The sequence below is a fragment of the Zonotrichia albicollis genome, chromosome 1 (genome assembly GCF_047830755.1).
Source record: "Zonotrichia albicollis isolate bZonAlb1 chromosome 1, bZonAlb1.hap1, whole genome shotgun sequence".
NCBI classification, from domain to species: domain Eukaryota; kingdom Metazoa; phylum Chordata; class Aves; order Passeriformes; family Passerellidae; genus Zonotrichia; species Zonotrichia albicollis.
Genome location: NC_133819.1, coordinates 32,956,343 through 32,982,515, shown reverse-complemented (window position 1 = coordinate 32,982,515; position 26,173 = coordinate 32,956,343). Strand labels below are relative to the sequence as shown.

The window sequence follows — 26,173 nt, the reverse complement described above, 5'->3', positions numbered from 1 at the left end:
TAGTGTGCATCACTGGGATTTTTTCCCTTGAGTTTTATTTCTCCCTCTCTCTTTGTTACCTCTCTTTTCATTACTATTATTAGTAGTAGTATTAGTATTATACTTGACTTTATTTCAATTATGAAACTGATATTATTTCAAATCACAAGTTTTACCCCTTCCCAATTCTCCTGCCTGTCCCACTGGGCTTGAGGAGAGTGTGAGAGGCAGTGCGGTACTTAGATTTCTTGCTAGGGTTAAACCATGACAGTTGGTATTTCATTTACAATTATATTGCTTCCAAACGTTTACAGTAGCTTTATTAGATCCATCTGGCATTCTTCATGATCCTCCCAAACTGTGCCAAACCCAAATAATCTGTATCAGAAACAAATTTTACTACCAGACCATTCATCCTGTCAGACTCTGAATACTGCACAGAACAGTGGCTCCAGACAGGGTCCTTGGGGCCTCCTGCTATTAACCTTTCTCCACTTTAAGAGGCAGTAATTTACTCTAGCTCTCTGTAGTCTCCCAGATAGTTTTTAACTCATGATGTGACTTTACCTTTCCTGTCTGATTCTCAAGTTCCTTTACAGCTTCCTGGAAAAAGACTTTATTGGCAGTGTTTCAAGGCTCTCACTTAATTTCATCTCTTCATCCTTCACTAGCCAGTATTTTAATACTGAAATAACATTTACATCTTAGAAAATAAATGCTCTTCCTGACATTTGTAAGTGACTTGATTTTGGCTTATGCATGGGAGGCATATTTGCTAGTTTTTCTCCCCCTATTGTTATGACTGTTTGCTTCCAGTCTATAATAGTCCCCCCCAGCTGCCACAGAAATAGACCTTAAATTCTTTACCTCAACACTGATTAAAAGTCTATAACCTGTGTGATTCCTAAAATCAACACGAGTTCCATTTTAGAGAGTGCATATTGTGTTTTTTCATTTACTCCTTGCAAAGTAAATGTTTGCCACAACACATTGTCTTAGCTTTTTGAGGTCAGTTTAACAGCCCATTTAATTCAAAGGGCATTTTTCATTTTGTGGGATGGATTTTTTGAATTCAGATGCTTCTTATTTTAGTTCTTTCTAGACATTCTTATGTCACCTGCTCCCAGTTATGCAATGTGATTTAATTCACCTTTTCAAAGATGTCTCCAGCAGTCTTTTGCCTATATTGCTTGTAAAAACCAAGAAACCCCTGAATTCCCCGCAGGCAGTTATTTCCTGCCATTTGATTTTACTAATCACTGTGATAATCATAAAATCTTTAGGCTGGATAAGGCTTTTAAAATCAGCCATCAACCCAGCACTGCCAGTTTCACCTCTAAACCATGTCCCAAAGTGCCATATCTACATGTTTTTGAAATACCTTCAGGAGTGGTGATTCCACCACCTCCCTGGGCAGCCTGTTCAAAAGCCTCACAACCCTTCTGGTGAAGAAATTTTTTCTAATATCCTATCTAAACCTCCCCTGGTGCACCTTGAGGATGTTTCTTCTCATTCTATAGTTTGTTACTTGGGAGAAGGGGCTGACCCCTACCGGGCTACACCCTCCCGGTGTATATAAATTTAAAGTTCTATTTTAAAATAACAGTTTATTAAAATAAAAATCTTAACAGCTGATGAATCTCTATCTATTTGTATTCAAAAATAAATTTTAGAAGTGGCTGACTTTAAAACCTTATACAGATATCTCTTTCCAACACCTCTTCTGGAGACAGGAAAGTGGAAAGGCAGCTGCACATCTCTGTCATGGCTGAGATTGAACTTGTGCTAAGTGACTGAGCAGCAACTGAGTAGGCTGAGATGACTGAAGAACTGGCTATACCTGGGCTGCAGCTGAGTAAACTTCCCTTCATACCTTTTGCTCGTGACCTCTGTATTTGTATTTGCCCAAGGTGGACTGTGTGGGAGGTTTGCTTTTCCTCTATTTTACTTTGTCAGCCAGTTTGTCAAAGTGTGGCACTAGTGCCATAAATGCTCTTGTTCTTCTCTTTCTCAGCAATCACCTTTGAGTTCAATTCTCATTGCTTTGTCATTGTCAAAACTTTCCTAACCAGAGAGAACCATTCTCAGCAGTAAACCCTTAGAAGAACAGCATGGATGCATTGAACAACAGCCTGTGGCCCATCTTGCCTCAATTATCACAAGGCAATAGTGGGGGGAGTACTTGTCTTCCCTGGATTCTCATCAATATCTTAATATGCAAGGGGAAATCACATTCACTCAACATTTTGATCCATTAGGTGAGGCATCTGACACATTGAATTTACAGGATGATTTTTCCATTGATTTCAGCAGCTCTAGATATCGTCTGATGCTGCTGTCTAGAATGGTAATGTTATTTCAAACAAAGCAGAAGATTTGATTTCTTGGATGTTCCTTCTCCCTGGAACCATTGCTGACCTCTGGCAAATAAAAAGATAAAGTCTGCTTGGACTTATTGACTTCTTTTGTGTGGAGCCAGGCTTATGGTGTCTGGGAAGACATATTTTTCTTTCAAATAATGCCTACTAGGAGCAGTAAAAGTGGGAAGTAAGCTTACTAGTATGCATCTGAGCTGTTTTAAAACTCAGGCCATGACACCAATGGCTGCAGTACAGAAAGAGGAGAGGCTGCTACTGTACCCCAGCAGAACTCAAACCCACCTAGCTTAGTTCTTTCCCTCAGCTAACAGTAGCTTGGCAATCAGACTGAACAGTTTTCCTCATGGAAGTCTCCAGATACAAATGAGCAGTTCATTCACAGCAGAAACAGGCATGCTTTCTACAGTCATCTGGTGAAATTCTGACCCATGCACATGTGTCTAGTAGCTGTGACAATGGATAGTTTTGCTACATTAAGTATTGGTGAGGTGCAGGTCTGGGAGGTTGTGCTTGTTTTAGCTGGGGTAGTGCTAATTTTCTTCACAGTAGCTAGACTTGGGCAGTCTTTTGAATTTGTGCTGAGCACAGTGGTGATAGAGGAGATATACTTTTGTTATTGCTGAGCAGGTCTTGCACACAGCCAAGGCCTTTTCTGCTTTTTATACTATAATGGAGGTGAGGGGACTGGGGGTGCAGGAGAGGTTGGGAGGAAACACAGACAGGTGACTCCAGCTGTCCAAAGGGATATTCCAGACCATGTGATATCATGTATATAAAGCAGGGGGAAGAAGGAAGAAGAGGGGGACATTTGGAGTTTGACTTCCCAAGCACACGTCGGGCATGATGGGGCCCTGCTCTGCTGAAGATGGCTGAACACTTGGCTGCCTTGTGAAGCAGTGAATTCCTTGTTCTGCTTTGGTTGTGTGTGCAGCTTTTCCTTGCCTATTAAACGGTCTCTGTCTCAACCCATGAGCCTTCTGGCTTTATCGTCCTGATTCTCTCCCTGATCTCACTGTGGGGCAGAGAGGGAGTGACTGAGGGGTTAAACCACGATAGGGTGAGAGGTATCAACAGGCACAAACTGGGTGTAACTGTGCCCAGTCTGAGAGCCAGGAGACTGTCTGATCACTGGAGCAGGAAGGCTCTGGAACAGCTCTTTGGTTGGAGGCCAGAAGCCTAACTCTCAAGTGAGTATGAGGAGAGTTAGTTCTCTGTTCTTCTGCTCTGATGCCAGCCAGGAATAACTGTTTGCTAAGTTTAATGTCTGTCAAGCTGGACTTGCACACATTGTCAAGGTCATGCTTGTTACTGCCATTATTGACACTTGCTGAGTATCACGTGCACTCAAATGAAGTACTAGCAATTTCAGGGAGTTCACACAATGGAAAACATTGTTCATGCTGGCAGGAAATGTACCTTGTAGGTCCAATTTACAAGGTTTGAGCAATATAAGTTATTTTCCTTTGAAGCTAAATGCAAAGGTATCTGTCCCATGGTTTATCACTGGCCGGGGGTATAGGTACAAATCACAAGCGGGATGGGACTGCTGAGGAATGTGCCTTGAGCTGGTTTATTTTTCAGCATCAGTCTCATTACATGGTTATAACAATGGGAAGATGCCATCAGCTCACATCCCAGGCAGCAAACGAAGAACTTAATATTACAACTTACTTCATAAGTTTTTTGACCAATCAAACAAAGCAAAAGCATATTGACAGTAGTTCTATCCAACCACTATAAGCACATGTACCCTTGGTTAAAACAATACTTGCTTATTTCAAATACAATACCTACTTGTATGCCTTAAAATACAATGCATAGAACTCCATTATTGAGCTTCAAATTTCCTAATATCTTGCTAGATAAACTTTTCTGTAGCTTAGGGAGTTTTTCTACAGAAGCGTAAATACACAGACCATTGTTCTATTTGTCCTTGCTTTTCTACTTTTTAAATAATTTTTTCTGCTGACCTATCTCATGGCTACTGCTTAGCTCTAATCACAGTTCTGCTGTCTCTGAGGCCTGCCTTTTGCAGCTTTCCCAAAACTCTCTGATTTTGTGAACTCCCACACCATGGTCTTCCAGATAATAACTCAGTGTCTTATCTTACCTTCTGTGTCTCAAAAGAATTAAATAACTTTGCATCAGCAGTTTTTGTGTACTAGTGTATCTGCATTTTTTTCCTCATGTGTATTCAAAGGAAAGGAACAGCAAAGTTAGGACTAATAAGAGAAACTGGGATCCTACTCTCAAAGCAGAAAGCATGATAGTCGTCAAAGATTAAAGAACCTGTGTGCAGATCCTCTGAGAAAAGAACAGGGACCTAACCTCTGGGTTTGAAGTGCTCCATGCTGTGTGCAATACTTGAAGGACGAAGAAGAACACAAGAGGTAGGCCTGGACCTCACCCAGAGCCCAGAAAGTAAGGAGAAACTTTGTTTGCAATAGACAATATATTAAGTCTTCCATCTGCATCTAGGTGAGACTCTAAAAGGCTGAAGGACCCATGGGTGTGGAGTCTCTCTGCTAATCCTTTGTGCCCCACAGGAGGTTTCTGTCTCTCCTAGTCCAGGCAGAACCCCTCAGCAGCAATCTGAACAACCAGGCCTGCATCAGCAGGGAGGGATAACCTGGCCTGCAGTGCACTGAATTCCAGAGTTGCCCAATGGCTGCATTGCCCTCTGCCAGCTGAACAGCGTCTGGCTGCCAGATTCTGCAGAGACCTGTATCACATCTCTGTAAACATGCTTTCTAAATATGGTAAACCTCCATGTACTCTGATGTTTTTTGCCTTAAGTAATACAAAAAAAAAAATTAGGACTAATTTTTTTTTTTTTTTCCATCTGACTGCCTTTTAGATAAATACTAAAATCCCAGAACGCTGGGACAAATGAGTAATAGTCACCAATGAGGGGGAGGAGGACAAATGTTATAAAACAGCATCTGGTATGTATGAAACCAGCACAAGACTGAGAAATCCAGAATCTCCAATTGCCAGTTTGTTTAACTTCTCTTCTTAAGGGAAAATGCTACTATAAAAAAAATCAGAATAACTTTCTCTTGAAAATTTTGAAGTTTCCTCTCGTTTCCGAGGCAGTATTAAGTTACTACTTGAAAAATGTCCTCGTCTGTGTAAAGAAGAAACTCAGTTATTTTTTATTGCCTGTTTTTCTAGAGGTCTTGATGTTAATTTTACTCATCCACCACACAGTGACCACTTGACATTCGAAATTGGCTCTCAAATGCAGTAAGCCCGGGAGCCAGACCAAATGCAAGTGAGCCCTCACAGTTTCCCTGGAGCTAAGTAAAATAGACAAATAAAACTCAAATCAACAGCAAGAAATGTGCTTTTAATACTCATGATGGACATTACTATTTGGAATTCAGTGACTGCCAAGTCCACAGATCCTACTGTGGCAGGTAATGCACAAAACCACACACACTCACAAAAGATGGGGTTCCTGAGAGTCTGCATTTTTGGCTTTTGAGTCTTTTTTTGAGCAACATATGTTGCATGCCTTCTCTATTTCTTTGGTGTGCATTGGTGCGTTCTGGGACAGATCAGCGGTGTTGTGGAAAGAGGCTGTGAAGCCATGTTATGTTATCCTGTCGTGTTATGTATGTCATGTTGTGTTGTGTAAATCATGTCATGTTACACAGCTATACACTATGCATGGTCATTCCTGGCAGCCACAGTAAATCTGTGCATCGTTTTTATGTTTGCTGCCTGGTTCAACCTATCCAGCTCTGTACATTTGTACAGGTCAAACTTCTTTTGACCATTTGGCACAGGAACTCTCTTCCTGAGGGCCCAGCTGGTGGATATTAACTCCTTTTCAGTTTTTCATCTTCCCATTTTGACTTCCTTCTGCCCACCCACCTGCTTTGCCAAGATGGAATGACTACAAGCCTTCCTGCTCTCTCTCTGCCCTCATCTGAATAAGTAAACAAAAATCAATATAGCAATTTGTAAGAAGAAAAAGAGCAAAGGGTGTTGTGACAGCAGGTCTGCTTTCCCCCACAACTGTAGAGCTCTTAATGACATACAAATGGTGAGGCACAGTCAAGATTGCTAAAAGTATAGCAAAAATTATTTAATTTTGCAACACATATGATATGCTTTTACCTCAGAGGTATCCAGAAGGACTCCCAAGGGAATCTGACAAGGCTAATTCTAGCTGGGAAGCCAGACAAGTCATGGAAGACCCAGTAACCATGGTCATGTGAAAAGAGGCCTGGGCAGCCCAGGGAGATAAGAATTTAGAAGTACCAGCAAGAAAGACACATGAAAGGTGGTGCCAAGAGCTTCCATAATACCAGCCAGTAAGTGCAACAGGACAACAGCCACGTTTGCCAAAGCACTGTCAGAGGGATAGAGGCTCCTCAGTGGTGACCAAGAATAACATAGAAGGGACTGGCATAAGGACAGAAATTACATCATGGGGAGGGCTGGTGGAAAGAAGAAAGCTCTCAAGGACAGATTTATTTTTTGTGCATGAAGAAAGATGTTTCTGAATTTCAAGATAGATAACTCCTGTCCAGGACTGAAAATATATGTGCATAGTCATCAGAGGAGTTAGACAGATGAATGCAATAACTTTGCAATGTGCACAACTTGTGCTGCTCACACCTCAGCCACACAAATACTGATAAATATACCCATATGCTGTAAATGTAGAAACTCTTTGCAAAACTTATTTGTCAGTTGTTCAGCTCAAACCACAGGACAAAACTTGTGTCTCATAATGAGCCTTTCTCTTTGTGGTCCAAACACATGGAATGGAAGCTGGCTCACTCACCAGACTAAGACTGCTTAAACATGAGACATCATTGCTTGTCTTTGAGTTCAATAGGGATGCAATAATTATTTTTACCTAATAATTAAAGGAAAAAAATCAAGCTGGAAATCAAAAGACAATCCCTTTCATTGCACCACTGGAAACATTATTATGAACTGTCTTTACAAAACCACAGGAAAGAGCAAGCCGAAAGAACACATGTTTTGGTAGAGTTTTAATTCAGACCATGTAATTTAATTCTGAATTACAACAGATCAAAGGGAAATTGAATTTAAAAAATACCTGTTGGATTATGCAGAATGGAGTTCCTCTTCTTAATAGCTCTGAAAAGATTACTGTGTCATGAGGCTCCATCAATCAGAAAACCCAGAGAGCAAGGATAAATCGAAGGTTAAGTGCATGTTGCTGAGGAACACCCTAACCACCTTCCTTTTATGATTATAAACCGGATGAGTTTGTGTTGATGGATCTACTAAGAACAAAAAAACAGCAATCTATATTCACACAGAGGCTTTCTGCCCATACATTTCCTTCAATGTGTATGACCACATTGTATCTTGCCATCTCAGATAATGAACTGTCACTATTTCTCTGTATGTTGCTTTTCTAACAGAAAGAACCTTGTTCTCAAAAGGCTGGTTATTACCTTATTTCAAAACTTTTCTTGAGCACAGGAAAACAGAGCACTGATATTTTTTCCTTGTTTCTGTGTGACAGAAGGAAAGAAAAAAAGGAAAGGAAATGAAACCCTAAATCCATAAGAAGATCAAGCTCCTTCCTGATGTAACTCCAGTGAAATAATGTAATACAGCCCATGGATGCACCCAGGCCATATTTTTTACACAGGAACAATAGAAGGCCTAAATATTTCAGGAATCTCAAATAGGCCAACATCTATACAGAAGGACTCAAGATGAAGATTTTGGTCTGGAAGATAATTTTATTTTTGCATTTTGTGTCTTTTTTATTGCAGGGTCTGGAGTTTGTACATTTTCAGGTAGACACATGGTTACTTTCTAAATAAAGAGGTGGTCTGAGTTTGATTTCAGTGGAAATTGGAAGAGGCCACACATGCATAGGAAACATGCTGTTACCTAGCAATGTGCATCATAGTGCATCCTAACATCATGGGAACAATAGAAAGGTATATGATCAACATATTCCAGGTGTCTAATTTTTCCTTAACTGAATGGATGCTGCAGGCTGTTTGGTGCCTTTAGTTCAAAAATTGTGCTCTTTAAAATGACAGGCACTGGTAATTTAGTCCTAAAACTGGGATTTATAAAATCAAACTTTTATAAAATCTGAAACCCAAGGAATTGCTAAATGTTATTGTTAAACTCTACTTGCTTGCAAACAGATATATACCCTCTGGCAATGCCTGAACTCCCACAGCAGTGACTTGGAGCTACAGTAAACAATACTATGAAAACTAAAACTACTTCTGTTGCTTTTCATTGAGTTTGATGCTAAAAAGTCGTTGCTTGAGCTTTGATTGTGTAGGCAGCGTCTCCTTAAGCCACAGTCAGTCTGTACAGCTGCAGCCAGCAGCAGAGGCATCAGGAGCCCTCCCTGCTGTAGCATCACACAGGCCAGCTCTGAAAGCAGCTTTCAGGGTGTTTGGGTCACGCTGCTGCTGATGGTTTGGGAAGCCTTCAGTGGATGCTGTCCTTACTAAAAGTGATGTTCTGCAGCGTCTCTCAAGCCCTTACAAGACTTTGTTCAAGGTGCTATGTACTATGCTGCCTTAAGTTCCAATCTGTAAATACCATTCCCAACTTTCAGGAAGTCACTTAAGCTTGCTCTTACAAATGTTTCTGCTCTTTTTTAATGCTGTATGAATGGTATTAATGAAGAAAAAGGTTTCTGTTTCCCTCCAGTCGAGAAATCACCAAATTCTGAATGGAATTGAGAAGCAGCTGATGTTTTGGGCATGTGAGTCTGAGTAAAGAAACCGGGGTGGTTCTTCCCGCCCCCCTCCGTTTCCCCTAAGTGTGAATTAAATCGCACTTTGTAAGTAAAGACGGTGTGAATGGTGTGCCAGGTCATCCCGTCTACCTCCTCGCAAGCAGTAACAATTTCTGAAAGATTTAGTGCACACATTAAGGGTTCATGGAAGCTGTCCAGCGCGCTTCCAACGGCTTGGATGTAATTAGTCATTCAAGACGTTTATTTTTAAATAAGGTACAGAGAACCACGATAATTTTAGGATGCCGGTTCAGGGAAGGAGTAGCGGGGGAAGGCGGGGAGGGGTGGTTCTCCCACGGAGGAGCCCTTCCCGAGGCGGATGGCGAGGTGAGGCGCGGGAAGCGCTCGCCGTGCGCGGGAAGTGATGCCCGCAGGCTGCTGTGGATGCGGCGATCCCCCGGCAAAGCCTCTGCCTCGCACTTCGCCCCTGCGGCGCGGGGAGCGCTCCCTCGGGACCCGGCGGCTCCGGGAGCCATCGCTGCCGAGGCTCCCTCGGGTCGCTGCGGGATCAGCTCCGCGCCTGCCCCGCCCCAGCCGCTTAGGGCGGGCTCGGGGGCTCAGCTGCGGCTTAGCCCGGGGCTCCTGTCCCCGGGGCTCCCGTCCCCGTGTCCCCTCGGCTCCGCTCCCCACCTGTCCGCGGGCGCTGCCCCTGACGTCATGGAAACACCCCCTGCCCCCGCCCCGCCGCCCGGGAAGGCGGGCACGGCACCGGCAGCGGCGGCCCCGGGCGGCGGCGGGGCGGGGGCAGCGCAGGCTCCTCCCGTTGGCCGGCGCGGCCGTCACTCGAGCGCGGCGGTCCCGCCGCCGGTCCCGCTCGTGGGTGTTCCCTGCCAGCCGAGCCAGCGCTCCGCCGGATCGGCCCTGTATGCTGGCTGTCGGTCCTGCCGGGCTCCTTCCTTCCTCGCTCCTGCCTGCGGGGCGCCGCTGCCCGGGGGCCATGGCGGGGGCGCCCGGCCGGCCGTAGGAGTGGGGCTCAGGTGGGTGTCCGCCGTAGGGATGCATGCGATGGGATGGGACGGGACGGGCTGGCGGAGCGCTGCGGGGCGAACCGGGGCTCCGCGGGACGGGACGGGGCGGGCCGGCAGCCGGCGAACTCGGCACACGGGAAAAGTGTCGCTTTGGCGCTCAGCAAGCGCCTTTCACGCCCGGCTGGCAGCGAGGGCGCCCGCGGCTGCCGGCCGGGGCGCGGGCGGGCGGGCGGACGGGCAGCGGCTGCTGCTGCCGGCGCAGCGCTCATCCCGCCGAGCCCCCTCCCGCCGCCCGCGGGTCTCCGGCCGCGCTGTCACAGCCACACGAAGCTGTTCCGAGCGACAGCCAACTTAGACACCTCCCCTGCTCCGGGAGCTGCTGCTGAGGGGTTCATGCTCCATGCGGCACCAGCCGGAGCGAATTCCCGGTGAGCCGGGACGCACCGGGCAGCCGCTGCCCCGGGGATGGCTGGAGCAGCTCTCCCCGCCGCTGCGGCTCCGGGGCATCGCCCGGCAGCCGGCTGGCTGTGAAATCCCTGGAACTTCAGAAATCTTGGGCGTGTTTGCAAAGCCATCGATCTCTGCTCAATCTGTGGCTCTCTGTGCTCATCTAAAATAAAGAAGAAAAAAAAGCCACCATTATTATTATTATTACTATTTCTTGTCTCTATCTTAAATAGGTTAATTAAATCCAGCTTGTTTCTAGGTTGATTTAATTTCCATTTGAGAACCAATTAGACAATATGAGCTGTTACACACTCCATTATTTGAAAACTGTTTGGTGTACAGTATTTCAGAGCTCAGTGACAGTGAAGTACTCTTCATTGAGACTGTTTCGTTTTTACTAGGAGCATATCTAGGACAGCTAGAGAAATGGATATTTGATAAATGTAAGGTAATTTTCTGCCGTATGTTTTTGTCCTAGGCCGCTAATGATGGTAACCGTGTTTTTCTTTCTCTGTTTTCTTGAGAAGGCACAAAGGGAACAGTTGCTTCATGCCTTGACTTTCATCGATTAATCATAGAGTTCAGAGTGTTTCACTATACTTAATTTCAACAGAGCTTGTAAGTCCGGTTTGGGTATTTAAAGCGTGTGTTTTCATGGGCATTTTCTGTAAAGCCCTGGGTAGCAACAACTTTAATTTCCATGAGCTTTGTTTTTTTTTTATTGTTTAAAATGGTTTTTTAAAATATATCTTTAAATAATGCTCCCCAGTCTGCACTCCCAATAGATTCAAACTAGTTAAGAGATTAACTAGTTTCCCATTGTGGCTCCTGTCAATTTTCAAAGCAACAGCATTCACAAGTCTTAATTCTCTTTCTATTTACGCTTATACTGCCTTCCCCACACATTGCATTAGGCCCACTTATGTCATCTCTTTTATGATTTTGTATAGTATCTGAGTTTGCATGCAGGAAAGGTGGGAGGGGATTTTTAGGTGTTGGAGATGTTCTCTGTGTGTGCACCGAAGAGTTGTGGTTGTGCTGAAATTATTGGTGTGTTCACCAAGGACAGGAAATGATGGTAAGGCTCTGCTGGAGTCTGCCTGTTGCAACACTCTGTGTGTGGCTAGCTCATTCACTGTTGCAAATGTACGTATGCTGTATTTTATACAAAACCTTATTTGGGTTTTTAAGTAGATATGTGTACATTGTTGTAAAGAATTGGGTCTTGTTCAAACCACATCTATTATAAACAGATGCGTGTCCGCTTAATTCTCGCGTTTGTTGCATTCTCTAGATCTTGTTACATACTGAGGAGAAATCAGAGTGAAACATGGCATTTCCCGGACCTTATGGTTTCTAACTGTAAAGCTGAGTTTTCAGTTTCTACAAATGATGCTCTTAGCTACCAAATGACAAAAGCCTTTCTATAGAAAAGTAAATTCATATCTAAAGTACTAATATGTTTTAGATTTAAATTGGATTTGCTGCAAAGTGCATTTCAAAACCATGCAGTGATGAATGAGGCAGCAGAAGGAGTGTGTTACCATGCATGGGGTACTTTTTTATGTCAGAAGCAGTGTACTATCTGTGTCAGCATATTTTGATCTCATTAAATTTAATCTACTTTAGTGCAGGTAAGATTTGACCTACCGAATTAGCAAAGTTTTGCTGATAAAAGGCTGTGGTATAGATACTGTGATGCATTGCTACTAAGGTAGCAAAGGAACTTCTAGGAGAATCTAATTGCTTTTTTCTGTATCAAGTTTCAGATAATAGGATGCAGATACACTGAGATCTGACAAACAACTCTCTGGACCGGGACTAATATGTTTCCAAATTTACCCTGCTCTGCTCTTTGAGATGCTGGATTTGCATGTCTGTCTTCTGCATTAGTGATTATGTTCAAACATTATACTTTGGGGGGCAGACACTGTTTTTGGGCTCCTGCAGCTGTCACTTGTGCAACGTGCTTTAATACTGTGCCTTGAAATACGAATTTGATTCCTTAAGATTGTCATTTATCTGAAGGACAAGGAGGTTTTGGGTGTTGTAACATTCTGTCCTGTTGTAGGTGGGCGCTTGTCTTTATTCTACTAACATAACACGTATCTCTTCCATGTTAATTTCTAATTACCTTAGAGGGAGGTTTTCTGTCTGCCTTCAAGGTTGAGTGATGTGGGTGTTGATGCTAATGACTATGATAGCCTAGGTGAAGCTGCAGGCATGATAGCTAAGAAAAGCACAGCTCTGGGTCTGACCCTGGGAGGCAGGATATCTCTGACTCCTTCCTTAAATCTGTTTTAGCTTGTTACTCGTGCAGAGTTCTTGAAGATGCTTGTGGCTTTCACATAGGGTGTATGTTCAGAAATAGATTCTATTATATATGAAGTTATGACATGAGTGAACAGCGTTGGGGTTTTGGAACTCTGTCAGCATGGAGCTCGTGCAGGTTGTTGCAAGTCACTTGAAACATTTAAAAATAAAGTTGAGGACTGCCTCAGCTGGGGAAGAAAATGGCAAACTTGAACAAATTCTTTCTGATTTTCCATGTTCAGCTGTTGTGACTGAGATAATTTTTAAATGATCAGAGGTGCTGTAGCTGCTGGGTTTGTTTGTTTGTTGGTTTGGGGAGTTCGGTTTTGTTTTGTTTTTTTTTTTCTAAAATACAAATTCCATGGCAAGTCTGGTACCTGCCTTGCTGCTAGAAGCAGTGAGGACTCTTGGAATGCTAGCTGAAAGTGGGAAATGTACTTGGCCGTTGCAGCTCAGCCTCTGCTGTCCTGCCTCTCTGGTGTGCCTGAGTCAGTGCAAGCTCCTTAGGGTACGAGTCACGTGCTGGTGCGAGGCACTGAGCGCAGCAGGGCCTAATCCTATTGCAGTGTCTGGGCACTCTATGATGTTAACCATGAAAGTCAAGAAACAGAGTTGAGCTGCTTTCAATCTGGCAGGTGCTGAGCAGGTTTTGCAATGTCTGTTTGCTATTTGCTAATGATTCTCAGTCTTTGAATGCAGGCCATTCTAGACATGCCCCTTGAATTGTGCAAAATACGTACTGATAAGCAAGACTTGACAGGAATCCCTGTCATGTGCAACAGGAGGAACAAATAGAGAGAACTGACTTTCACTGACATATAAGCCCTAAGCTTAGGGAGTACACTGAGAGCTGCTATGTGCATCTAGCTCTTAGAGATATCTCTAAACTAAATAATTGTACATCTGGCTGTGAGACAGACATCCTGACAAAAAGATAGTGGCTGTCTAATAGTATCTGGTAAGTCACAGCAGAAAGGCTGCAGATAGGATGTCTTATGTGTTTCTGTTTTTGTCAATATTGTAACTGCTTAGACTGAATGTGAGAACTTGTCCTTTGAAGTCATTAAAAAGCATACTAGGCAAGCTCTGCATTCCTTGTGCAGCCATGAGTTGTGTGTATATATCTGTGGTTTTAGATTTGTCATTCAAGTCCAGTTGTTAAACTACAAGTACCTGAACTGAACATTTCCTTTCTAGTCTTTAAGTTGTGGGAGTTTGATACCTGAATCATATTTAGTTTGGCAAACACAGCTGCTGCCATGTCAACACTTAATTATTTCCTTCTGAACATTTTCTTTGGCAATTATATTAACAGGAGTGTGCAAACAAATCTCCCTTCCCTCTGCTTTCCGATGTAATGCATAGGCTGAGAATTAATGACATTTTTCTTTTGATTCATCTTTACATATTAGCAACTTTTTAATTGAATCTTCAACTCAGAATTTTCATATTCTGCCTCTATGCTAGTTGAACTTAATCCTCAAAAAAATCACAGCAAAACCATGGTAGTATGTGTTGCTACAGCTGTCATGCAGCAGTTGCATGTAATTGCTGTACTAGAACAAAGACAGTAACAATACAAAGCAGTAAAGGTGAGAAACTTATCCTTATTTGTGCTTCTGTGTTTACTGTAGTGGTATCTATTGAATTTCAGTAGTGACTTTTTATTATCATTAGAGGAAAAAAAAGTATTGGGCTTTCTGGCCATTCTGTGTATCCTCTGATGAATGTTTTCAGGGTAAAAATCTGAAATAGTTCCCTTACTGAATGTAGTCATACTTTTCTCCCATCTTAGTTGTAGCCAATTATTTTATTATTGCTAATGATGCTACTGCAGAGTCTGTTATCACACTGTAATTTCCTATCTCTTGTGCCAGTCACTTAGGTCACTTTTAGGTCTCTTCTCTCTTATCTGGTGCCACTTACTCTTGCCATTCTGGAGGCCTTTCCTAGTCATAAACTACACTTTTTTACTGCTCTAATTTTAGTCTGTTCCACTTTCATAGAGCTGTTGGTGAAAATGAATGAAGCTCCTGGTGTTCATGGTTCTGCAAGGAGCAGCTGTGTGGATATACTCCATTTGCCTTCCATGTACACTCTGCCCAGAGAGTAGCTGAAACCCCTGGAGAGACAATTTCTGAACAGCCTGGCAATCAGGGAAAGAACCATGTGTGCTGGAGGCTTTATCCTTCTCAGTGCACAAGCCCATCTGTGTCACTGTTAATTCTGCTTGTTACAGAAGGTCAAGTCCTGCCCTTCAAGTTTTCATGTGAGCAGGGCAGGATGTAGGTCTCCGGTACTACTTTCTTCCATCTTGCCAGTCACACGTGTTAAAAACATTTTGTTGCAACCTCTCCCTCTTCTCCAAGATAATTGCTTTGTCAGTGTGCCTAGTAAAATAGCCTTGAGGAGGGATAGAGTTACTTCATGCTCATAGTTGCTGAAGTGAAATATACAATTCTTATTTTAACAGGACTTTTTCCGTCCTGTCTGCAGTGACAACGTACGACTTTGAGACCAGCCTTGCTAAGTGTGTCTGTCAAAAAGGTTCTGGTGCTACCTCAGGCTGTGAGGCATAACCCTGGCAGCTGCCCTGAATATGATGTGGAATGCATCCTGCTCATACTGGCAGCTGAGACTACTTTAACTGTAACTGTGCTGCCAGAAAAGAAGTTTGTTTAATAGTCTGACAAAATACTGTATTCTGAAGGAGGGTGAATGATTCTATCATTTTTCAATATTTCTTGCTTGTGACAAATATGAGTGCTGAGATGCCCTACAAAACTTTGACAGCATAAAATCTGAATTCAGGTGCAATTTGTGATGGGAGGAAGGGAGGAAGTTTCACTATGAACGTGATTCAGTCACTGGCAGTCTCGTATACCTCAAAAAAGGAAACAGCAAGTGTCTGTTAATCTTCTGTGGTAGTGCTTGACTGATTTAAAATAACAACGTGTAAATCATCAGTAGCAACAGCAGTCCTGAAGACAGGCAAGTGATTATGCTCTGTGTGTTTGGGGGCAGATGAAGTGAGCCCCAAAGGAAGTGGCTGCTGAGTCTCTGCTGGTTGCAGATGACTGTGGTTAGGAGTTTGAGGTGGCTCTCTCAGGTTCAACTCCCTGATGCCTTGCTGCTTGCCCGAGGAAGGCAGGCTGGCACTTGCTGAGAGATGCCTTTCCCAGTTTGGTAGCTGTGTGGGGTTTTCCCCCCTAATTGCATGTATCTGTGTCTGTGCAGCCATTTAGCTGGCAGGTCCATCTTTCTAGCAATGATTCATCACCTCCGAAGAAGGTAGGCCACCTAGAATGCATCAGGCTCCTTGGAGCTGACATCTTTGCTGAAAGATTGAAGGTATTTGCTTATTAAATAAGCAATATTGGAATAAAAAATAATAAAAAAGAAAAGGTGTTAAGACTATGCCTAAAAAGAAGGCTTCTCCCTAACTTTTTTATTTTGCTAATGAGAGTAATTAACAGGACTCTGTGGTCTACCCTGGGAGCTTGTCAAAACTCCATCTTACTTGCTGTTGCTGTTAAATAGGATTAGCTGAATCATTCAGAAGAGCCGTGTTCAGTTTCCTTAAAAGATAACATCTTGATAACAGCTTTGTCACTTGAGATATGTGAGAGGACCAGAGACAGTGGGCATTGAAACTGGGGAGGTTCCATATGAACATCAGGAAGTTTTCCCTTCACTGGGAGGGTGAATGAGCACTGGCACAGAGAAGATGGAGTCTCCCTCCTTGGAGATGCTCAAAAGCTTTCTGGATGTGATCCTGGATAACCCATTTCAGGTGATTCTGCTTGAGGGGGATTGGACCAGATGCCCTCTAACTGAGGGCATCTCTTCCACCTTGAACCATTCTGTGATAATTTTACTAGAGTATTTTGAAGCGCAGTGTGGTTCAATTCTGCTTTTCAAAATCTTAGACAAACAAATTAATTTTTAAAAGCCAGCCAAGGTCTTGATCTTTTTTTCCAGTTTGGCTGTGCCTTAAAGTCAATAAGCAGCCTTGTGGTTGGGGTACAGGTCATCTCTTGTACAGCAGGGTGCTTCCATTGTTGGAGTAGGCTTGCTGTGGAGGATTGGTGATGTCTGTCTGAGACAATTTGAGTTTTAAAAAGAGCTAGAGCTACTGGGGTTTTCTAATTGGCTTGATACTGAAGTCAAGTAACAGCATTTGTATATGAAGAGAGGAGAATCTCTGCTAGATCTTGCCTTGTTATGGAACTCTAACAACCCTGTTAGGAAAGAAGAGTTAATATTTCTTGTTTGCTTTCTGGTTCAGGTCAAACAATGGAAGGAAAAGAGTTTAGGTGTTGGTCTGCAGGGTTTTGTCATGTCTTGGCAAGAAAGACGCTTCTTTTTAATATGTGAATTCAGTAGATGTGCTCTTACTAGTGTCAACAAGTACTATTTAGTGAATAGAATGATGGACAACAAAGATGTATCATGGACCCTCATTTGCCTACAGCTGTGGTATCTGTACCACTTCTAGGCTGAGAAAGCAGCCAGCTGGGTTTAGATTCCAGGAAAAATTTCTGTGCCAAAAATATCGAGTCAAAGTATTATGATTGATTCTTGTCTTCCTTAACTGAATGGCACTGATATTGTTTTACTGAGTGACCTAAGTAGGAAGTTAACAATTCATAGTTCTTACACTACTGCCACAGCTGCTGAAATTCAGGAAGTATAAAACAGATTCATTCTTTCCTGTTGTTTAAAAAGAAAAAGAAAACAAGGTATATCAGTGAGTTCACTTGCAGATTTCTTGCTCTCTTTCAAATCCACCAATTTCAACTGTAAGACATTAAACCAGAAGCACTCATAATTATATCTTTGTAAACCTTATAAAACTAAGGTTCACTTATTAAATATCTCCCAGTGCTTAGAGAGTGTCAAATTGTTGAGAAAGGAGAACTTGCTGTGGGAGGGAAGTGCTACTGTGGATAAAGTAAGTTCTTGCCTTTTAGCTGATAGCCAGATTGTTTTGTTGAAACAAGCTTTTCTAACATCATATTTCTTAGAACAAGAATACAAATGCTTTGCTGAAATCATGTTTTTTCACTCACTAAATAAATACAGAAATTCAGATTCAGAGATAAGAGATTAGAATGTTCCACAGGATGGCTGAATCATAGCTTTCTCTCCACACATGGACACAATTTTACAGCTTATTTTCCTGTGTGTAATATTATATTGTACTTTACTACTTGAAGTTCAGCAGGATCAATGCTTGCACTTGAAAATCAACAGCAGAGCCATTGCCAGGATAACAGTTTCACAGATGACACTTGCTATTTGTTTGCTTGTTTTTGAAAGAAGAAAAAGGAAGTAATGTCAGGCTTTGACAAAGTGGCATATTTTATAAGTGTGGTTTATAATATTTTTTTTCCTTTATTGCCAGAACGCCTAAGTGCACAATATCACTTTCTTGTGCCGTGTCACGTGTGTGCAATTGTTGGTGTACTGAAGATCCCTTACAGATAATATTACATTTTAAAAGATCAGGTTTCAAGTAATGGGACACCTTTGAGTGTTTTTAAATGCATGCAAGTAATTGTTTCCACCAGAAAAGTTTAATAATCTGCTTTTAGCCCTAGTTGATTACATGGATAAGATGAGTAGGGAAAATGCAACTTCCCATTTATTTCTGGTTGTAGTATCAGCCACCTCTGTTTTTAAAGGGGATTTCTTAATCTCATAGTAATTTGGTGCTAGAACAGTGGCTGTACCTCAGTGACACCAAGTGACTGTTCTCACTTTGGGAGATAACAGCTTTCTATTTGAGGAGGCTTGGGAAATCTTGCTTTTGGGGCACAGCTCAGCATTTGAAAATATTGGTGTTTTCTTAAGTGTGGATGCCATTTCAGTCCTGGCATTCCAGACATGAAAGGTCACATGGAACTACCTAACACTCCTTGTCAAGTGAGTTTGCATTATTTACTTTAATATGACTAGAATGCATGGTTAGCATAAACACACCCTTCTGTTCAGAGCAGGATGAGAGTTGTTTGCTCAAATTTAAATAGCAGTTCAGTCTCCAGAGCCCTTCTACAAAAGAATCATCTTTGCTTGCTGTTAAGCGAATTTTGTGTTCTAAGCTAAAAAGAAAAAAAGTTTGTCTCTTGACCATTAGAAAGATGCAATGCCTTTCTCACCATGGCCTGTCTCCCAGCACTCACATCTTGCAGAACCAGAATTCTTGAGGGATTTTCTTTCTTAATATCATTACTCAACACTCTGCAAGTGCATTGCTTCTTGATCTGCCTTGTGATGGCTTACTTAAGAAGAGAGATGGTACAGGCTGTGCATTTGTTGTACATTAATTTATTGATAAAATCATGTCTTATATTAGCCCAGCATAATGCACTTAAAACTGAGAGGAACAGTGGTACTCAGTAATGGAACTAGGGATGAAGGGCAGGGAAACAGGATTCTCTATTTTTTCTTAAATATTAATGTCCAAAACTTAAATTCTTCTCTTTTGATTCTGGTTTACCAACTTCTTTTTTATTTCCTTGTGGGTTTTTTTGGCCCTTGAAAATCATGAGGGTGTTTTGAGTAAACACAGCCAAGTCATTTTATGAAGTTGTTTTGCCCAGTCTTTGAATGCCACTGACACATTTGCATGCAAAAATGCTTTGTGAAATGTGGGAGTGCAGAAAAATTGCAAGGCATAGATGGGTTAGATCTGTGCTGGGATTGACTTTGAAGAAGGGAATTGTTCTATAATCTCCCACTTCCTCCTTGCATTGAGATTCTGAAGTGCTTGTTTCTCTGTGTCTGGGGAGTGTGGCTGTCTTTGGAAAGGCAAGGACATGCAAAGCATTGACATCAAATCAAGAAGAAAATATGCATAACTTTCATTGTCAGAATTGATGTCATTGAAGCCACCTATTACTGGTAGTCTAAATACAGATTATAAAACCTAAACATAGATTCTAAAACATACCATTTCTGTTATCTACCACTTAAAAAAATTATATTCCTTAAAAAATACCCATAAAGACACACAAAAACTTTGCACAGAAGAAATACATGTAAGTGAGTAAAGATGAAGTAATTTCTTTTTATTAATGGAAACCTAAGAGTATTAAGGCAAGGTCAGTTTTCAGCCCAGATTAAATCAGCGATAATAACATTGGCAAGTGATATATAAAGACTTCCTTGCTGAAGCTGGCTGTAGTGGCACATAATACAACTGGAAGAGAGTTCCTGGATTCTCATATTTAGTATTTGTTGCAGTCAATGCATTTGTATATCCCCTTTTGCAAAGTTCCCAAGCATCATCTTAAAGTAGTCAAAACTTGTCTCATTGACAAATTATTTCAAAGCTTATGTGTTTGGACTAAAATTTTATTCCAGGATTCTGGCTAAAAGTACTCACAACCAGCTTGTATGCCCAGTTGGATAAAACTGGTATTTTCTCTTGGTATTTATAAGAGCATTTCCACCCTTTGTAAAGTGGTTTTCTCTCTGTTTTTGTAGGGGTGACTCTCTTTCTCCCAGTCAGTGAAGGAGACTTGCATTTAGATTTGAAGAGATGCAGGGAATCTTGTGATATGGCTGATAAGGTATGCTTATGGTACTTATTTCGGAACAATATTATGCTGTCAATCTTCCTTGCATAAACTTACATATATCTCACCTGTGTCTTAGGTGCTATTTTTAAATCTTCTGACCAGATTAGATACTGGCAGTGCCTTTTTTTGATATTTCCCTACACAGCTCTGAAGGAAATGACTTAATTTATGTAATGGGTAGCTCTTTTCTCTTTTCATAGCTTTATTAATTTGGTAGTGTTGATCAGACACTTATTCCATGCATGTGAGTGCCTTCCTCTCCTTGGTCACTTCCCAGAGTCTCAGCAGGACTTGTGCTTGGCTTACTCCTTGGACCCTGACTGTGAAAAACACCAATCACTTGTTTTTAAAATTTTAAAAGTTAAATAGTAATAAAATGGTTATAAAAATAGTAATATGATTAGAGTAATAATAATTTGGACAATTTGAACTGGGACAATATGAGACAACAGAAACAAAGAGTTACGGAAGTCTGGGTACCTTTTTTTGGGTTGCCTAAGCCTGAAAAAGGACACCCATTAACAGAGGATTAACCCTTAAAAACAACAGCCTGTTGCATATTCATGCATCTCACACATGATGCATAAATTCCATTCAAACACAGGATTCTGTCTGGTCAGCGTCAACTTCTTTCTCTTAATCCTGACGGTGTCGTCCTGGCTGTGTGAGGCTGGAAAAAGTTTGTTTCTCCTGATAAGAGAGCAATAAATTCTCTTTCTCTGAAAGATTTAGGTGTCCTGTGGCTGCTATCTCAGTGTGAGTCCTTGCTTTAGGAAAAAAAATGTATCCTACATAGCATAGTTTCTATTTTAACATTTTGTTATAACCTAAAACTATATTTACCACACTACTTAAAGGAATTAATACAGCATTACTTTCTAACACAACACATTTAATATTCATTTTAATATTTGCGAAAAGCCAATCATAAAATACACATTTTTCACACTGACCTTGCCTCCAGGGCTGATAAACTGCATTCCCTGTCACTGCTTGTGTTCATGTGGCTCCTCTCGCCTGGTGTCCTAGTTGTTCAGTGCATCAGATGTGCCTCTGTGCCTTTTGTCAGCAGCAACTTTTGGTAGACACCTCAAGTCCCTTATTAAATAAAACTAGCTCCCAGACAATTCTTGGCAACTTCTTCTGGTGATCCATGTCCAGCCTGATAATTTTTTATTGTCTGTGGCCAGTCAGTCACTTTGCAATTCTTCTACCAAATAAGATCCTTACTAACTTTTTTTAATTCAGCTGTTGTCGAGTCCAGATGTGATCTAAGATTTCTCCTGTTTGTTTTTAACTTTTTACAAAAAGTTACTCTGTTACTATTGACTGCATGGTACTGATTGTAGTAGGGCTGATATCTTTTTACTTTTCTCCCCTCTGTTTCAATTCTAAAGACAGGTATTCTGTTTGTTGTCCTGCCATCAGAAAATATCTCCAGCTGGGTTTTTTCCTCTGCTTTAGAAATACAGATTGTAGGTTTTAAATTATTTCCTTGGCTCAATGTTAAGTAGACACAAAAGCTTGAGAATAAAATCAAAGTTTTATTTGCAACTCTATGCACAATCTGCCTTTTTTTTTTTTTTCAGAAATCTGCAGTGGTTTCATCTGTTTTTCTTCACACATGCTCAAGAAGATGTTACTTTTAATTTCATGCTGGTTTTTGTAGTTTCCAGGTCTGTTTCATAGTAGACATCCTATATTTATTTCTTTACTAAGATATTTTCACTTCCAGGTTACTACTTCACATAATTTCTATGAGGTATTGAAGAATTAGTTTCTAATTTTTAAATCAGAATTTTTTTAAGCTGTAACTTCATTCCTGTACTTTAACATCTGAGGTGCAACTTCTTTAATCAACTTGTTCTCTGTCTTTTGGGAGCTGTGGTGAAGTGCTTATCTAGTTGGGGCTATTTCATCTTCCAAGTTATGTACTGCATGCTGCATCCCATGAGGCATTTCTAGATTTGTTTATGCACATTTAATGAAGCAGCAACTCAGCATTTTCAGTTTAGAGAGTCTGAACTCCTCAATCTACATGACTACTTTAAACTTCATGTGAGTCATAAGTTAATCTCCTCTAATGCCCAACTCACTGGGATATTTTTCATTCTAATGAAATGAAGTCTGTAGCAGTGCTGGTTTCTTTGAATCTACTGCAGACTCTGAACAAGGCTGTCCTTTTTAAGTGTGCTTGGTTTTGGTTTGGTGTTTTTTGTTTTATTCTTTTTTTTACTCAGTTGTATTCTGTAAGTTCTGTTGCAATGGTGTGTTTGGGGTGTTTTTGGTTTTTTTTTAATCTATCACAATATTAAGTGGTGTATATTTGAACACCCCCTGCCTCTGTGGGCTTTTTTTGAATAGCATGTGCATTTCATTATTTTAGCCACTAAGATGCTGTTGTCCTTATGATATTTAATCTTGTGTTTAATTCAGGTGCATTAGTTTTGTAGAGGAGGCCTCTTTTTTTGTAAGTACACAAATGCTTTAGAATGTTTTATCTCGTCATGCCTGTTTACCCGGGCAGACTGTGTGTCTGCCTGAACCCTGTTCTAATCTGTGCTAGGACTTTCAGCCCTTTATCCAACCATCAGAGATAAGACTCCTTCTTGGTCACATTCTCATTTTCCTTTACTTGTGCCTTGAGGTTGGATGTGAGGTTGTGTGGGTGCCCAACGACTCTCACTTCTCACTTTCATCTGTAATTCCCTCCCTGGGTGTGTCACCTTCATGGTCAGTGTCCTTGTGTCATAACTGAGAGTCCTTGAGCAGGAGAGGCCTGCTGAGTGACTCCGAAATGCTGTCATGTTTCACCCATCTTTCTCTCTGCTCATTATTTTAATGCCTTTTTATCAAGTCACTTGAGATATAGCTGGATCAATTGTTTGAAGTCCTGCCATATAAATAATCTCTAGAGTCTGTCCCCCCTCCTTAAGCAACTTTCTACACCCAGATAGAATATAGCTTTGAATCAGCAGGGAAATACACAAAGAGCAAGAGAGGAGGGGAAAGCCAATATATGTGAAAATGTTCACTTAAATGTGGCTTTTTTATATTTTATAAACATAAAAAGTGCCTCATGTTGCATTTAAGTGAGTGTAAATAATTAACTGAAAATTATTATACGCCATTTTCTTTCAGTCACAAGTACAGTAGTGGCTGTTGCCCAGGTTTATTGCTATTGCTACAGCTAAGGCAAATTTGCAGGTCATCAGATGCAGAGGAAAACATCTGGTAAATAAATAGATTCTGGAATTTGTCAACATCTGGACTGGTCACATCTGTTTGATTTTTTTTTTCCCCTTTTTTGTTCAGGAAAATGTCTCTGAATAAACTTATTGTGATTAGGTAGAAGCTTCTGCAGGATGGTATTTATTTATTCTGGTGGATGTCATGTATTTACTCTGATGGATCTTCTTGTTTTAACATAATTGCTTTGGAATTAATGCTTTCATGACAATTTTATGAATATTTAGGCCACAATTGTCCTGACCTGAAGCTGATAATGCCTTTTTTTTTTTTTTTTTTTTTTTGGTGGCTTTTTTTATATACACGTGATTCTTAAGAGGGGAAGGAGTTACACTGTACATGTTCCAATTTTGGAGAGGAGAGCACAATCTCTTCAGTATTACAGATGATGAGAAAACAAATTACCTTTTTGTGGTATCTTTTCCCTCCTGCTAATCCCCAGATCCAGATTTAGAGGCACTGTGTGTCTGTGCACCGTTGCTGCGTGCTTCCTTTCCGCTCTGATGCTGCAGTTGCCTTGGCTGATCTCCTCTGTTCTTCCCTCCCTTCGCTTGCGTGGGTTTGTCGCTTTTTTCTTCAGAGGCAGCATGTGGTGTGTCCCTGCTCTCTGCACCTCACAGGGTGGTTTCAGAGGTGGGGAGAGGCTGTTTGGTGCTCGGGAGCTGTGCAGCCCTGGCTGTCAGGCTGCCTGCCCTGGCCCTGCCTGGGAGTGGAATGGCTCAGCTTGGACGGGCCCCATGGAGTTCTGGGGCACTGAGCTCTGATTCATGGCAGCTAACACAGAGCTGCTCTACGACTATATTTATCCACAGTACAGGCATGATGTTTTGTACACTTTGGGATTTTTTTAACCTTCATTTGTTCCGAATAGTCTGTTGTGATGGGCAGAGTTTTAAAATAAAAACGTGTTCTGTAAGAGTAGCCAGATCTATTATACAAAGTGCCTCCAGTACTCATCCCTATTTTTGATGCTATTTATCCAAACTTTGATTTGTTACTTCAGGAGGAAGAATCTTAATGGGAATAAATGCCATGATTCTGTGCTTTACCAGAAGTTGGTAAATGCCTGCACTGACAGTAGGGAGCCTTTCTGTTCTGGGGCAGCTCAGCTAGCAGCAGAGCACAGATTTCCCAGTGCAGAGCAGCAACATGACAGGAGACTTGCTTTAAAACCTCTCCTAAACAGCAAACAGACATAGTTCCTTTAACCTGTTCTATTCAGCCTGGTCTGCACCTCACAAATGGTAGGTCAGAGGGCAGAAAATCAGTGGCATTCTACCTTTGGTCTTGTTCAGTGTCATAGGTACTTCTTGGCAGCCCTCCAGGCAGTGTCTCTAAAGTGCTTGCACAGCTCTAACACAGCCTGTCCTGGAGTTTTACAGCACAAGTGAAGGGCCAGGTAATGTGGCATTTGGTGATTCATATGGTCTGGTAAATACTTTATTTTCAATAAGTAGCATTATTCTTCTTTTCCCCTCTCAGTAAAGGAGAAAGGGATGGATGAAACCAGAGAGAAAATAGTAAGATGGTCAGATGACAGTTTGGGGGAGAGAACAAAGTTTGGAGTTCTGGCCTGAGGGAAAGTGGGAAGACTTGTCATTGCAGCAGTTGTTACTTTTAATTTAACTCCATGGATTGTAGAAAAACTGTGAGCACTTTAATTACATAATGACCTCTAAAATGAAGGTGAACAGAAATGCTGAATTCATAGAACACTTTTCTAAGCTGTCAGCCAAATTTTCTGAGTGAAACCCCTTATCAGCGCAGAGAGAGGAAAATGAAGCTTGCTATATGGAACTTTTTGTTACATTTTTTGAGATCTTTATTGGGTATTAGAAGGCAGAGGAGAGAATTTGTTTCATGCCTTTATCAGAGTGCTGCAGTCTCTGCTGTTCCAGCAGATTTTGGAGCCTCTCATGCAAGCTGTGCCAATCCAGTGGCTGCAGGGAAGGGGCAGGCTTGTAGCTGAGTGTGTAGCCTTGCTCCTCTTGCTGCCCCATGGTCCCAGTGAGGTGGCACAGGAAGAAATGTGTGGGCACCACAAAAGCTTGCTGGCAAAGACACATCTTTGACTGGAAGCACAGGACAAGCAAGATTTACAGTCTGCTAATAAAGCAGCAAAATGGCTTAGTTTGAAAAGGTATGCATGCTTCCATCACCTGCTGTAAGTGGAAGCAGAGTGGTGGAACAGGGAAGCATTTGGTCTCAGGAAAAGCACGAGTTCTGAATGAGTGCTGGGGACTAATGTAATCATCCAAATGGTTTGCTTCCTGCCTCTCTGTGCTAGCATGCCACTCTGTATGCCTGACTGCTTTTTCTAACAAGAAGGTTTTTCCCTCCTTGAAAGACAGAAAAGCTGAGGGGGAGCTATTAAATTCCAAAAGCTATATTTAGCTGGGAGCAATTAAAGCTAGCACTGTATAATGACACTTGAGATTAGCTTATCCATCAGGCAAACAGTAAGATTTTAATGTTTGATTTCAGTCA

The 26,173-nt window shown here is 41.6% G+C and overlaps 2 protein-coding genes across 8 annotated transcripts in view; one reads left to right on the top strand and one right to left on the bottom strand.

The window, feature by feature from the left end:
* Positions 1-9,003: 9,003 nt before the first annotated feature.
* Positions 9,004-24,378, bottom strand: LOC141728545 (uncharacterized). The gene is made up of 2 exons (XM_074537569.1): positions 24,092-24,378; positions 9,004-10,701 (listed from the first exon to the last, which is right to left on the bottom strand). The coding sequence occupies exon 2, from the start codon at positions 10,123-10,125 to the stop codon at positions 9,361-9,363; it is 765 nt and encodes a 254-aa protein (XP_074393670.1). The 5' UTR covers positions 10,126-10,701; positions 24,092-24,378; the 3' UTR covers positions 9,004-9,360.
* OSBPL3 (oxysterol binding protein like 3) overlaps positions 9,960-26,173 on the top strand; it is an 84,664-nt gene continuing 68,450 nt past the window's right edge. For 5 of the 7 annotated variants that reach the window (XM_074537516.1, XM_074537509.1, XM_074537513.1 and 2 more), the window contains exon 1: positions 9,960-10,100. The gene's annotated coding sequence lies outside the window, so the exon portion shown is untranslated. Of the gene's footprint in view, positions 10,101-20,342; positions 20,429-22,094; positions 22,114-26,173 lie in introns of those variants that run through there. The other 2 variants (XM_026799102.2, XM_074537497.1) reach the window with 2 other exon arrangements.